Here is a 16,223-nt window from a genome sequence, read left to right on the forward strand (position 1 = left end):
CTTCCAGTGCTCTGAAGTACCGTCACTGATGGAGCTAAGGGGAGATAACTCAAATAGGAAAACCATTCCTTGTGTCATTATGGACGTTGATGAGGAAACCTCGTAAAAAGTACTAGAAATGTCTTGTTCACTGTAAATATTTGTACAGAGGCTGTTTTTACTGTTTATCTTTCTCATGAACCAAGCACATGTTCTTTTACATATTGTTTTAACTTGTCAGATTGTATTTGATCACCAATATTATCAAGTTTCAATTTGACTTGTGTTATTAAAAAACACAAGTGAATGAAATTAGCTCTGTTTCACTTTGTAAATAATGAAGATAATCACATTTCTTTGATTTTAAGTTAAAACCGATTGGTATCAATGACTGGTAGAAAGATTATTTTACGTTGCATACAAATTGTTACGAATGATGTTATCCTGTGACGATAACCTAAAGTGCCCTTTGAAGTTCAGAAAATAACACTTGTCTTCTGTATGTATAGAATGTCAATACACCTAAGACTGGGAGATTTTCATCGAGGTTCCATCTGGGGAAATTGAGTAAATTATTTCAATTTACCATATACAACGTACCATATTTTCTAGGTTACAAGTCAATACTTTATCACAAAATCAGATTACTTTTACATTGATCTTGCCAAGAAAAATAACAATATTTTGGTTAAATAATTTTTTAACAAAATACAGGACTTAGATAAATAACAAAATTATTAAGAAATCAATTATTTGGATTAACATATGTACAGTAAGACATATACATCAAAGTATTTCTCAAAAATTCTAAATGCTATTCTGGACCTCATTTTGCCTTTTAAGCCGTTTATACTGTTCTTTATCCCTCAATGAGGACATTGTAATAATCCTGTTTCTGTATTAAGTGGGGAGTTGTACCACTACCATGTACAGGAGATATGCAGTTTGTTGCAATTTGCAGTACAATTATGTACTTATTCTGTACACCCGTGCTGCTACCCAGCAAGGAGTAAATAAATTTTGTTACAAATGAGAATCTCAGGTGTTTTTGTTATGATTTCTGTGCTTATTATTTTATGTTGGCTATACAATCTTAAATGTTTGCTTTTTCAATGGAGATTTTTGTAAGTTTTTATTTAAGCTTCATGATGAGTTTTGCATTTTATCTAATAACTACAGAAACCTACATTTCGAAGCTTTACAGAGTTGTTCTTTATCTTGGGGTGTCACCTGCCTGATCATATGGGTTTTCTCCAGCTGGTCAGGTTTTCTATTCGTTAGTTTTATGTCCTATTAACAGGCAGGGTCATGTAAGGATGTGCCAGGTTTGTTGGTGGAGGAAAGTCGGAGTACCCGGAGAAAAACACAAACCAGTGGTCAGTACCTGGCAAATGCCCAACATGGGATTCAAACTCGGGACCAAAGGTGGATGGCTTGTGGAAATATGTTGGGATATCTTAACCACTTGGCCCCTCCTCTCACTCTTAAGACCCCTCATCTGGGCCATTAAACGTGATTTGTGTAAGTTTTAATATAACTTCACGATCGGTTGGCTGCCCCTTAAAAGACTTTTCATCACCAGTTTATTGAGAGAAAAAACTGGAGTTGGATAAAAGAAAACAAATCAAAAACAAGTCGAAACACATACATTCTTCAGGTAATGAACTTTTAATAATATCATAGGCTTCAAGATTCAGGTCCTTAAATAGAACATTATCCAGCTTGCTTAGTAACAGCTTGCACACACACGCACGCACACACGACACGTAGCGATCCGTACACACACTAGTGTGTTAAGGCCATCTCATACAAGTCCACTCTTATTGTGCTTACATTGCCATATCCTGTATGTATACCAGAAGCTCATGAATGGTTTACAAATTAATTTCTTATAATCTTAAAGCAATGACATCAGATCAAAATTTAAGTTTGTATCGAATACTATTTCGAAATTTTTTTTTGAAACAATTTTTATATACCCACTGTACCAATATTCTGTGTGACTTTTCAACGTGAGAAAAGTGTAATTTCTTGTTTTTAATGTAAATAGAGCTTGTGATGCATTAAAATCTTGCTTTTCAAAACCAGGATATAATACCTTAATTATAAGTACTCTTAACTGAATAGTTCGAAAAAATATTACAAATAACCTCAATGTATAGTAATATGGAATTCAAACATGTGACTGACCATGAATCTAGAGTAAGATTTCTACTGAGAAATCAATGAAAATGATAACAGACTCTGTTTTTGGTAGCACCTTTTGAAAGCATGAAATAACGAAATGACAGTGAGAAAATTTCTACAAAATTTGAAATTCTACGATGTTCTTGATCATTCAGAATTTTGTGTCTTTAATTGTTAGCAATCCATGTTTGTCGACATATGATGAGGTAAGTCATGTACTTCAATACTCATTAGGTTTGCAGTGACGACAACCTGAAATATCGAGATGAAAAATGAGTATAAAATTTCGAAAAAGCAATAGCTTAAAAATCTTTGATTCTGAAATAAGTGCATATTGAAGGAACATTTCTATTTTTTTTTGTATATATTTTCTTCAATATTCACCAAAATATGATTTGCGATAAGATGTAGAAAAGATCTGTAAGCACCTTAGGTAATTTTAATTTTTCATTACTGACCGAGCACTCCTACGGGCCAAATGTATACATTGTACCTAAACTAGAAAAACATCAAACAAAATGTTGAAGAATGGGTTTATTTGCATCACACTACTGGTAAGTTATAATATGTGGGTTTCGAGATCCCAAAACGACGTGATTAAAGTACAATTTACCGTCGATTAGTGCCACCTTCCGGTGATTATGATGTCACAAAAATCACGTCAAATGATGACGTCATAATCACCGGAAGGTGGGGCTAATCAATGGTAAATTGTATTTCACCCATGTCGTTTTGGGATCTGGAAACTCCCGTATTAAAATCATCTATTTAATGCCAAAATGTCACAAATGGATTTAATTTGTTTCATAAATTGCTTCCTTTTAAGGTACTGAACACATCGAAGAAAAACAAATCACATTAACGTCAACATCTTCCATTGACAACGAATTAAGTTTGATAAATATACACACAAAACCATCATGACATACAAAAGCACAATCTTGTTAATTACTCTCTCACTTTCTAAAAAAAATTTCACTGAAATTATGCCTTATGTTGGAATACAAGATACATAAATGGCTTACAATGATTGAGGAATACATTTTCTTCCGATTTCTTCATTCCAAAACTACAAGCTGGATATCATATCTCGCAAATTCCACAAAAGTGTTATATACATATGACAGTATGATTATAACTGTTTCAGACAAACATTGAGTGATGACAACATATCTGACGACGCTGTCCATTCAATGGAACAGCGACGAATGTTTCATGATAATTATTTTAACTTGACACACTTATATCATATTGATATCTCATACACATCTTCTACGGCCATGATTTGTTCAAAGTATCTGAAAGTGTTGGGGGTAACGTAATGTTCGTACATGATTTATATTAGTAAAACACACAGCATTGCTTCACATACATATGAGAGAATGTTCCATATATATTATCTATATAATATGTATCTGTACATGTCTGCATGGCCTAGCGTATATATACATACATACAATGTATACACAGGGGCTTGTCTGAATCTATACTTACATATACACAGGGGCTTGTCTGAATCTATAATAATAATTAGTGGTTTGTTTATATCACTATATAGATACACGACTATGTACAGGAAACAAAGCTTCTGTGGTAATCATTGGATAAAACTGTTTAAAAATGATAATCTTTAAAACCTAACATACGTTTACCACACTTGTAGAAATATATTAAAAATTTTAAATTCAAAAGAGGACCATTGGCCTTTTACACTTATTCCTTTACGAACGATGAACCTGATGGACCCAACATTATCACTACTCCACAACCATGGGAATATTTTCTTCGAAAGATTTGTCCCTGCAATTACAAAGCTCTGTAATATACTTCAAAACATGAAGTAAATTGAAAATGTTTTACCCATATAATGATCTAATTTTTTAAAAGTTGTAAATCTTTTTTTATTTGCAATGGAGAAGTAACACTGGGCATCGTGGAATCACCTTGGAACATATCAACCCCATTGATCCAAAATGGAATCTTCCACTACCAAAGAGGATCATGCCATTGCTTGCTTATGGGGAAGAAAGGTTACCAACCGGTTGTACCACCACTCACATCACAATCTAATACTCATACTTGTAACATCATTCCAATAAACCCTCATTTCCTGTACTGGTAAATAATCCATTTTGGGGATTTCGTTACTTATTTAGATAATATGAATCCTTAACGAATTTCTGGATATTCTGTTGTCAATACTACAGATCTTTTTCTCCGATAGTCTCCACAAATTCTTGACAATTTTTTTGTCATACACAATACTTTGAGTAACAGAGCCGAAATTCTGCTCGATATTTGAATTTTATGTTTTATTACACATTAAGACCATAAGTTGTTCTCATTGGTAACAGAAATGAATCCTTCTTTTAAAATACTGATAAATTAAATACTGATAAATAAATAGATATATAAGAAATGATGTTCAATGGAATTTAAAATACAATTTATTGATGATAAAATTTGATCTATATAGCCCACATACAACAATTTTATATCATTATTACCGGTAATCTGCCTTATTCTTTCTGAATTTGGGCTTTTGAAAAAAAAAGTTTGCCATTGTAAATTACAGGTACATATACACTTTCATGAATTGATATTTGTGCAAGATATTGGATATATTTATTAATAAAACATACTTTATCCACTTAAAAATTCACCAGAGGCGGAGCTATTTGTTCTCACACTAACGATATACACGAAAGACTAATATATTATATATACTGACATACACACAACGATAGACTACACTTTTTATCCTTTGTAATATAAGAAAGCGAGTTTATAAAATACAATATTAATCTTGCTGAATACATTATTTTAACTATACACTGAACAATAAATTACTAGTTATGAATGTTTCTGTACATTTTATATACAATTATATACACTATATACAAGGGTTTGACTTGTTGTCACAGGGATTTCTCGTGGTTCAGATTTTTTTTGTTCAGATGAATTGTACACATCCTCGATATGTACTATCACTATCGTTACTTCCACCACTGGACTATATCATAGCAAAACTCAAGGCTCTATATGCAACAATAGATGAGAAAAGATATTTTGGTCCTTTGATGCACATCATAAGAATCAAATATGGTTTTGAAGCTAGGCGTTGCTCTCTGCAATCTTCAAATGAAACCTTTGTAGGCCTGTGATTGTTCAGATATAACGACAGTGGTAGTAACCCCTGGGGTATCAAGGACGAGTTGTACATAGCCACACATATAACAATTTGTACAAAAGCCACAGAAACTGGAAGAATTCGTGACGAAAATAGCACAAATATTGGTCATTATCACGCTACAATCAGCAATTATATTAATAATTTGTGGAACTATAATACTTTAAATGTCCAGGCATGTGATTGTATGGGTAGTTACAGGAAAATGAATAAAAATATTAACTCATTCACCCCCTGAAGACACAATGAACTCTACTTATTTAAAGGATGGAACAGTCCATTATGAAATTTCAGGGGTGGATGGGTTAACTCTGAATCAAAACAAATCCCTGTGCCACAAGCCTGCTGGTGGAGTTCATTCTATAATTATATATAAATAATACAATGTAAAAACTAGAATATACATTCATTCTTGTGTCATTCATTCATTATTTTATTGTCTATATTTATCCTGGAGGCATTCTGTTCAAAATGTCCACTTTTTTCAACACCTGGTATTTTTGTGAACACTATCAAAGATGTTTACAACACAAAACCCATCTACACTTAGTGTTACAAGTATGTTGGGCAATACACATCCCAAGCACTAATATTTGTCTTCTTTTGTAAAATAACTCCCAATATCATATATCTACACAAACTCATATCATAATGGATTTCAAACCTGAAGCAAACTGGCTTATCTTATTTCACCAATCACTCGTCGAATATCTTAATATTCAATCTTTTTTAAAATCATATTGTAGCAAACAGCGTTATGAAGTACAGGTAAATGGCATCCAAATGTTGTGAAAAATGTTTTACGTAATGAGCAATAACTCATTATATATATAAATTGTGAAAATGCCTCTTAAATCTTACTGTAAGCTCAAAGAGAAACTATTTTTGCAGACTAAAGTTTGAATAGAATTACCCTTTTAACAGAGCACTAATTTGAAAAAAAAATATTAGAATTTATATAAAGATGATAATACTATTTCAGAACGCCATTTTTTACATCAAGACACAATAACAGACACAAAGTTCAAGGCATTCCTTATCTGTTTCTATGGTAACAAGGCAAGGCAAATATAAGTGTAAATTCTGAGTGTCGGAAACGCACCTGTTTCAGATCACTTAAATGAATACAGCAGTTTGACTTGGATAAATATATAACAGAAAATGGTGATCAATTGGCATTAAATTTTCCAACGAAGCATATTTTTCAATGGTTCTGTCTCTGATGAACACCACACCAGCCATCGCAGAACAGCTTGATAAAGTTTTGAAATGAAACATGATTTCTGGTGATTCTGAGTGACGATACATTCGTTAATTGGGTTACAATTGAACTTTTTTTGTTTCCGACATACATATATGTACTTCATTTTCCCACAGGTATTTTTTGGTTTACAGAAATATTTACATGTAATTTCCATTGCACTCTAGCACTGTAACACTCGCAGAATATATATATATTTACGGTATATTTAAATCCAGATTGTTCACTGTGGCTCCACACACATACAAATATTACACATTGGCAAATTTTGTAGATTATTTCATATCGTTTTTGTTTTCCACACAAAAACTCCAACTTTCAATGACAAATGGAAATTTTTCAATTTTTGGTCACCAGCCTAAGCACTGAATCTCATCATACGATTCCTTCCATAAAACTTGTATCTAGATTCTGAATTAAAGTCCGAATGAATCCCATTTCCTTTCGTGTGTTTTCGAAGATGACCGAAGGCTCCACACTTTCACACCGAAGACAGTTAGGGGCCATTACCATAGCTAAATTGTTCACATCCATTTTTGTAGTTTTTGAATTTTCTTCTGCAGCAAATACCTAACAATGAGAAAAAGAAAAGCAATGATTTGTTTGTTTGTTTGTTTGTTTGTTTGAGTTTTACGGCCCATCGACAACTACGGTCATTTAGGGCCAAACTACAGGGCAGGCATTAGTATTAGGATATAAACTGTATCTAAATGATCAGGATAAGAAAAAGGCAAGCAAAAACTAAAACAAAATTGTAAATATTGATTTAATAAAAAGAGTTCCGTAGGATAGATGAGATGAGTAAACAATGAATACAAAATCATTAAGAAAACCCGTTAAAAAATCATCTTTTCTACCAGACTTAAGTTTTAGAGTGATTGGAGAACTATACACTTTTCATTTATAAAACAAATAGATCACCAACCTTTTTGACCAGAATTTTCTACATAAAACCATACTCTACAAGATTTATGCATGATGAATCTTGAATCAATATCTAGAACTAGGGATCTATCTATAAATCTTTTGTGACTGCTTTCACTATTTCCATTTCGAAAAAGAGTTTCATTTCGCAGAATCAAACTGAATTGAAATAATGTAAGTGACTTATTCATGAAGATAAATGTTCACAAATTTATTCTGATCTTTGAATTTACAAAAATATGTTACAGGTGAATGGACATTAGTTTACAGAATTCATGTCTATATTTACTGACCTGAAGGAAGCGGATGAGATAGGCTAGAACAAGCCTGTTGATATCGGGGAGTTTGTTTACGACCTCAATAGCGGCCTCCCCATTAGAGTAATTGTCTATACATTCCTCATAGAAGTGCTGGGGTATGAGGGGTTCGTGGAGCTCCCGGTACCACAGTTTGAGGAGAGAGGCTGGGATGTGAGGGTCGATACAGTCGGTGGGTAACATCCACTGGTCACATTTTATCTTCAGACTGTTTACCTCGTCAATGTCACCCGGCACTCTGTCAGATAGAACACGTTAGGTTAGAACATACACAACATGACAAAATGAAGTATGGTAAAATCTAGACACTCTGAGGAATTCCAGAGAAGACCAGTTACAAACAAATGATCTAATTATACATAAAATACACATGTGACACGATGAAGCATTAAGTTAAAATCTAGTTCTCAAACCTGTCTATAAATATCCAAGGAAACACACCAGGGTCCCAAATGGCCATTTATAACACAATTTGACTGGTATATAGACCACTTGGGGCTATAGAGAACACTTTTCCCTTATCTGCTGAGTGGTCTTTATAGGCAAATTTGACTTTATGTTCAAGTTTTTATGTTTGATTATTTAACGTCCTATTAACAGCCAGGTCATGTAAGGACGGCCTCCCATGTATGCTGTGTATAGCGTATGTGAAGTGCGAGGTGCCTGTTTTGGAAGACTACGGTATTTTCGTGTTATGTCTTCTTGTATAGTGGAACTGTTGCCCTTTTTATAGTGCTATATCACTGAAGCATGTCGCCGAAGATTATGTTCAAGTATGTTGAATTCAAATACCTGGATAACTTAATTCATTAAATTTTGTAATGGTTCCTTTGATTTGATGAGATTCGACTGTAGCCTAATTTTAATAATACCTCACTTGACAAAGTAATTGCCTGATCCCTTATCCATATTTAATCACCTAGTAGCTACATTTCTGTACTAGGCATCAATGACAGAGCATATGCTGGTTCAGGAGCATCACATATGCAGTGGCACATACAGTACCAGAGATTCCTGGCCAACTATTCTGTATTTGTATATTAGAGTTACCTCCCTTGTGGGTAGGAGTTACCTCCCTTGTGGCTAGGTATCCATTGTGATGGCAATGTTTTGTGAGCAAAACTCAGGTCATTATCTCTGCAAGGTGTGACGTTATGCTAATGAACATATGATGTCACAATCAATACCTACCCACAAGGGCAGATAACTCTGTAATATGCAAATACAAAATTGGCCTTGTCTTTCCTCTCTTTCTATCATCTTACATGTAAAAGTAAACATGAAATACATTCCATATATACCGGTTATCAGAAATCTTTCCATGAGCAACTAACCTAAAAATGCCCTCGGTCTTAGCACCATTGAGACGAAGCACCTCCTCGGACAGTGCTACCTGTATCCACGGAATTTGTCGATCAGGGAAACGGTCACTCTGGAGCAACATGACATCCTTCAGAGTACTCCCAAACATGGAAGGGCAGAACACAGATTTCTGTGGAAATAAATTTTAATATCATAGTCATATGCTATACTTAAAGCGGCCATTTTTCTTCAGATACTATTTTGATAATTTCATTGGATATTGTTGTAGTATAAATAATTCAATTTGTGAAATTTTAAATTGTGAAAATTTTAAATTTCATAGTTATAGGTCGAAGTCACAAAATCAGACCTGCAGGTCCATGAACATAATTTGTTTTTCAGACAAGTATCATGTATTCATCATTAATTCTCGCAGAATACCAGTCATAAAGGTCACTATCAGTAATCTCACCTTTGCCTGTTCGATTTCCTCAAGGGTTGGCTTTCTCTGGCCCTTCTTGGGTCCAGACTGCATGGTTTTGTCCAGTCGCCTCTGACATTGGGCCGCAAAGTGACTAATGGGAACCTGTAAAGATACAAACATAACTACATCACTATGTGAAGGACAGCTCACAAAAACACCCGGACCTGTGATCAGGGAAATTTTCATTTCTAGTTTGCTGCATAACCTGTAATTGCATTTTTTCTAAAGTACGAAGTAAATTATGAAGTACTTCAGTAATTTTTGTCAAGTTAGCTTCAAACAAATTAATTTATCTTGATTTAAAAATTGTTCTTTTAAACAACTGGGCCCTTATGATTAAGAAGTGTGGAAAATGTTTAGGTAAACCTACACGGTAGTAACTTTGTATATGGATAGAAACAAATTCCTAAGATAAATCTAAATGAATATGATGCCAGATATAAACTGTATCCCAGAACATAATGTGTTGTACAGCTTGTCGAATATTTCCCCTCGGAGCTTGTCTTAACAGCTTAAATTGATTCCAGATTGGTACGTTTTATGCTGAAACTTAGTTTGTCTGGTTGCCTAATTTTAGAGTTAGTAACCGGGTCCATGCAGAGATGGGTTACTGTTGTCCCGAGGAATGGACACAGGGGGCGATAGGAGGTAACATATCAGGTACTTTACCAGGAAAATATAAACCTGTAGCTTGGAAGGATAGCTGGATTTTCATGCTTTGATTTTAAAATCAAAGAAAAAAAAAGTTAACAAAAATGTTATTTTTCTCTCATCTTATGTCCTTTTCCTAAATGTGATTTAATTCTACAGTTTAACTAAGAGAGCACTTCATAAAGAATTGATTGCTGGTTGATTTTTCTATTAACGTGCTAGGGTTAGGAGGAAGAGGAAAATTGAAGTATCCAGAGAAAAACCATCAACAGTTAGTACATGGCAACTGCCTCACATGGTATTTAAACTTGAAACCCTGATGTGGTAGGCTTACATTGGTTTTTATGTCTGTACGTCTTAACCACTCATCCCAGCAATACCCTGATGGATTGATCACCACGGTTGGTGAGGAACTATCAATTAATCAATATTATGAATTTTTTCTATAAGATTGCAATTATTGAAAAGAAAGATAAATTGGGAGTATATAATGCATCAAATTAGATAATGGATACCAATATTTTGAGATCAAAATTTGGTTTTTTGACAACACATAATGGGTTGTTTATTGAGCCTGGTGTCCTAATTTAACAGTGAAGGTAACTTAAGAACGACCTTCTAGAAAGGCATGAAAAATTCTTGACATCTCATGGTGATAATATAATTCCAACCTAGTTAGAGAAAACTATGCCAAAAGATAAAGATCTACATTGCAAAAGAATATATACTACATGAATAATACCATATACCATAATATTCCAGTAGAAATTGAATACATATGGAAAATAAAAACGAAAGATATTGTTGGAAATAAATGTTTTATAAAAGAAAGGATTCAGAGGGAAACAAATGGTAAAATCAAATCATGGGATGAAATATGTCCCAATGAGTATCCCCTTCCAATAACACTGTCATCATTTGACTCAAGAGTTATTTCCCTTGTTTAAAATGACAATGATAAATACTTAACCTCCTTGTTTACCATGGCAAAGATAAGAACTTATCTCCCTTGTTTACCATGGCAATGATAAAGAGTTATCTCCCTTGTTTACCATGACAATGATAAAGAGTTATCTCCCTTGTTTACCATGGCAATGATAAAGAGTTATCTCCCTTGTTTATCATGGCAATGACAAAGAATAACAATGGCAGAGTAATATCTCCCTTGTTAAACATGACAACTATAAAGAGTTATCTCCCTTGTTTCAGAGTGGTAAATCGTCACTATGACAACAGCATGCAGGCAGCAAGTGTGAGATGTGAGGGTTAAACGGTGACAGCATCATACAAAATTACCTTTACTGAAGAATCTTGGGCCCCATGCAAGTGATTATATATATACAACCTTGTCCAAAACATAGCCTTAACCTCAATGATTACCATGCATGTCAGACAGCTGATCATATCCCATCATGCTCTACACCACGACCTACCTGTTTGAACTGGATCCAGGAGTACCCTTGGAAAATGTCCAGTTTTGACATGGATTGGGTTTTCTAATGAAAAAGGAAAGGTATAAATGGTTTAGGGATTTTGGGTCATCCACAGGAAGATTTCTGTTTGTTTGGAATTGTTGCCCAGGGGTGTAACATAACCCATGCATGGATCCAGTTATGAAATCTGGTGCAGGGACATTACAATTTATCTCAGTTTAGTGATAGTCAAATGTGTAATGGGTTCCTCAATGATGATCAAGACGGTGGGCATGGAAATGATAGAAATGTTTAACAGTTCTGTGAGTGGATGTAACAATAACTGGTTTATCTTTTAAATGAGCAGTTGTTTTTTACTTATAATATATCCACAATAATTAGTTATCTATTTGAACTCCAGAAGATATAATAAAACAGATCCCAAAGCAGCGTAAACATTAACAAGCCAATTCATAGATTAAAAATGGTCAGAGAGGTCCAAAACAGACTCCAAATTCATCTCTACTAAATGTATATTGCATTTTGACCTATACCCTTGGCCTATGTGATGTTAATTGTTAAGAAGAATGAAAAAGCTTCATAAGTCCTCTACCATAGACATTTTGGTGCTGTGACCAGGATTATACCCATCAAATCACTTCAAACAATCTTAATGATAATAAAGAAGAAACTAGGGCAAAAACTATAACAGACATCAAATGAGCAAAAGAATACAGAGGGTCACAACCACATTGATAATCAGGAGCACCAAGTCCAAAAGGAAAGGGAGAAAATTCTGTAAAAAGATTGTGAGAACAACTAGATTGAGGAAAGATGAGCAACTAGTCTTGGATACTGATCTTATATCATGTTTTGATGAAAAAATGCAAAATGATTTAAGCATACCAATGATATCCACCCATAAAGCACTTTAGCAGTGAACACACATATACACACAATATGCCCTTCTCCACAAGCGTGTCACACAGCATCTGCAGCTTCAATAGTGTGTGCATTCAGCAGTGTAATGTCTTATATGTCTGAACAATCACTATATATCTATTGCGATTGAGATGTAGTATTACTTTACTAGGTAGATCTAATTGACTCCCGACCCCTGTACTTTTGAAGAGCGATCATAATAAATTTCTCAATGTGAATTACCCAGCAAAGAACTAATCAACGTGTGTGCATTCAGCAGTGTAATGTCTTATATGTCTGAACAATCACTATATATCTATATGTGGCGATTGAGATGTAGTATTACTTTACTAGGTAGATCTGATTGACCCCCGACCCCTGTACTTTTGAAGAGCGATCATAGGAAATTTCTCAATGTGAATTACCCAACAATTAACTAATCAATGTGTGTGCATTCAGCAGTGTGATAACTCAAAGACGTTATAATCCCCATATCTAGAATTAAAACTTAATAGGTAAAATTGAGGACAAGATCTGTCTTTTTTTTCCCCCTTCAGAGTTTTATAGAAAAATATGATCAGGATGAAATATCAAGTATAACTTTGTTCTGATGGCAGTTGAGATGTTATGTTACTTCCCAAATAGATTTGGTTGAACCCTGACCCTTGTACTTTTGAAGAGTAATTATAGGGAATTTCTAAATGTAAATCATATTAGAAACTAATGAATGCCTGTTTGACCTTTGAAGGAATCTGTGAACAAAACTTGATCCAAAGAATGGATTTCTTACCACATGAATTTTAGATTGGTCCATGAAAATTGCTCCAATTTAACTTTTGAAAATTTGCAAGTTTGAGTCAAAACTTTAATGTATTCCTTCAAAATTTTAATGTATTCCTTCCTATAGCTTATGTCAGCAATACATATGAAAGTTAGGTATACATGTTGTCATATTATTTTGTGGCGTTACTAGCATAAAAAGCAATAGAAGCAAGTGAGAATAATAACGACGAAGCGTACCGCACATACGTTAGGGAGATCGATGATGTCTTCGGCGTGGCGCTGAATGTATCCTTCTAGGTAAGAATAAAACTTCACTGACGGTGGGAAGAAATTCAAACATATTGCCATTAACTCCCATCCACGCTGTAGGCTTTCTCTGTAAGATAAAGACAATCAGATGATACAGACTTAAATTCATTAAGGCCCATTTTTACAAGTACAGTAAAACCTGTCTTAGTGACTACCTCTGTATAATGACCACCTGATTATTAAGACCACTTTCTTGGGTTACCAATTTGTCAACAGATTTTGACCTGTGTATAAAGACCCCCTTGCTATAAAGACAATATAGGTATATTGATTTTCCTTTTGTTGGTCTATATAGACAGGTTCTATAAAGACAGGTTCTATATAGACAGGTTTATACTGTATAACTTTACTAAAATTCCATAGTAGTTTTGATAAGAATATACACTGTGACATGTCTAAAACTGATGTCACCGGGACCACCATATTTGGCAGTTATAGGTATGTAGTTTTCCAGAATATACAGGTTTTAATTACAATAAAATAAGATGGAAAATGCCAAGAAATACACAGGGATCTGGATTCGACAAGTGCCAGTTTAGACAGGTTATACTGTATACAGTAACTTTCTCTTCAAAATTGATTTTCAAGTATTAAAAGTATCACATATATATCAGTTAATAAGTAGATGGTAACAAAATGTCCTGATACATTTCGTTGTCTTTTGTATATAGATGTGACACATTACCCTCAATAAGAATATTCAGAATTCACACAATGAATTGGCTTACGATGCCCCCCCATAACCCTAAGTGTCAAGAACAGAGTACTTCAGTAAGAAGGTTAACCTCAATCTTCACATGCCAGGCACACAGTTATAGTCAACTTCCGTGGTTACTTGTGAACAAATTCTATGAATATATTAAAGTTTAAGTATCAAGGAAGTATAACAGATGCAGACTATGTTGAACTTCTGACATCTATCAAATTTAGTTCTTCAGTAGATTCCCACACTAAAATCATACAGTGGTATGACAAATAAAGTTATATATTTCACTTATGTAACAGCTGAATCTCAATATCTTACAATGGCTGAGTGGTTAAGATGACCACAGGCCATCCACCTCCCAGTCCTAAGTTTGAATCCCATGTTACTAGGTACTGACAACTAGTCTATGATTTTTGTCCATGTACTCTGGCTTTTGTCTACCCACAAACCTGGCACATAACCCTGGCTGTTTATAGGACATTAAACTAACCAAAGCAATTTTACATAAACCCTAACTTCATGTTATGTTATGACTTAATGATAGTTGTGCTATGCTAAACACAAGCCTAAAATATCCTCGCTCATTTGGATTGCCACTATCCTGTTGACTTTGTGAAAGACCAAGAGACCCATAGGGCCTTTAACACTCAACTGTTTAATTCAGTAAATAAGACCAAAAACTTCACTGCAATTATGGATCCAATTCAACAAAAGCTATCGCTCCTATTACAACATTTAAAGTAAGGCAAGTACATAATATATTATGTACATATACAGATGTATGGAATATTGCTACTAAAGAAACATCCATACTTACTCTTTTCTGTTCTCAGTTGTTTGCTTGCAGATTTGCATGTAGATTTCATCTCGGAGGTTTGCCACGTTCCATCCCTTGATGACGATTTCTTGAGCGGCCTGCATCTGAGAATGTTTCCCCTTCCTGTCCCCCATGTAAATCTGGATCAGTGTCAAAGGTCAAGGACAAACCAATTTAGAATTTGTGATTATGCCTTAACTATAACAAACATATCAAGAATAGGAGGCGAAAAAGCCAAGAGTCAAATTATTTTGAAATGTTTTTCATAAAGATTTCCGAAGTTGCGAAATTTTTTTAAAAAGATTTTTCACTCATTGAAAAAATATGTCATATTTCAAAAAGGATATGTTTGAAGACGTCACATGCTTCTTTCTTCACCCCTTTGTCTTCTGTCCTCAGAATCGGCTTCTGTATAGGGTCCTGTAAAAATGAATTCTACAATAAGTTTACATCCATACCATACAATAATGAGTAGTGTTACAGTGGACCCGCAATGAATCTGGATGCCGTTAGTCTGAAAAACTAACTATAGCTGAGAACACATGTGATATATCGGGGTACAAAGTTTACATGGTACAATACCTTCAGCAATCCAGCTTTCCTTTTCAATAGCATCATGGCTGAAAATTCAGTTTTGATTTAACACAAAAAGATTCTTGATTTCAACTAGATTTTTTCCAAAAGTCAATATTATCTCTGTTAACTATAAGTGAATTGGTATCGACATGAATTACTTGTCCTACAACAGTAAAAATATTACATGGTGGATTGAATTCAGTGACAACAATAATGCCGCTAGCTTGATGTTCCAACATGAAAATTTGTTCAATAATATACACATCTACTGTGAGTGACATTTGAGATGTCTAACGCCTTAAGGGACAGGACGTTGATCACACCTGGGATATAATGTATGTTACCAGTTATCTCCCCTTACTGAATAACTCATAGTCATGTCCTGTCCTTGGGCTAAATTAGAT

General features: G+C 34.2%; 1 protein-coding gene across 15 annotated transcripts in view; it reads right to left on the reverse strand.

Moving 5' to 3' along the window:
* Positions 1 to 1,628: 1,628 nt before the first annotated feature.
* LOC138330331 (rho GTPase-activating protein 39-like) overlaps positions 1,629 to 16,223 on the reverse strand; it is a 157,021-nt gene continuing 142,426 nt past the window's right edge. For 12 of the 15 annotated variants that reach the window (XM_069277886.1, XM_069277885.1, XM_069277884.1 and 9 more), the window contains 8 exons: positions 15,591 to 15,663; positions 15,244 to 15,391; positions 13,649 to 13,787; positions 11,729 to 11,791; positions 9,633 to 9,746; positions 9,193 to 9,350; positions 7,835 to 8,096; positions 1,629 to 7,187 (listed from right to left, as the gene is read on the reverse strand). In XM_069277886.1, coding sequence (XP_069133987.1) covers positions 6,993 to 7,187; positions 7,835 to 8,096; positions 9,193 to 9,350; positions 9,633 to 9,746; positions 11,729 to 11,791; positions 13,649 to 13,787; positions 15,244 to 15,391; positions 15,591 to 15,663 — 1,152 coding nt within the window. In that variant the 3' untranslated portion in view covers positions 1,629 to 6,992. The remainder of the gene's footprint in view (positions 7,188 to 7,834; positions 8,097 to 9,192; positions 9,351 to 9,632; positions 9,747 to 11,728; positions 11,792 to 13,648; positions 13,788 to 15,243; positions 15,392 to 15,590; positions 15,664 to 16,223) is intronic. The other 3 variants (XM_069277875.1, XM_069277879.1, XM_069277878.1) reach the window with 3 other exon arrangements.

Source organism: Argopecten irradians, chromosome 8, assembly GCF_041381155.1.
Source record: "Argopecten irradians isolate NY chromosome 8, Ai_NY, whole genome shotgun sequence".
Taxonomy (NCBI): Eukaryota; Metazoa; Mollusca; class Bivalvia; order Pectinida; family Pectinidae; genus Argopecten; species Argopecten irradians.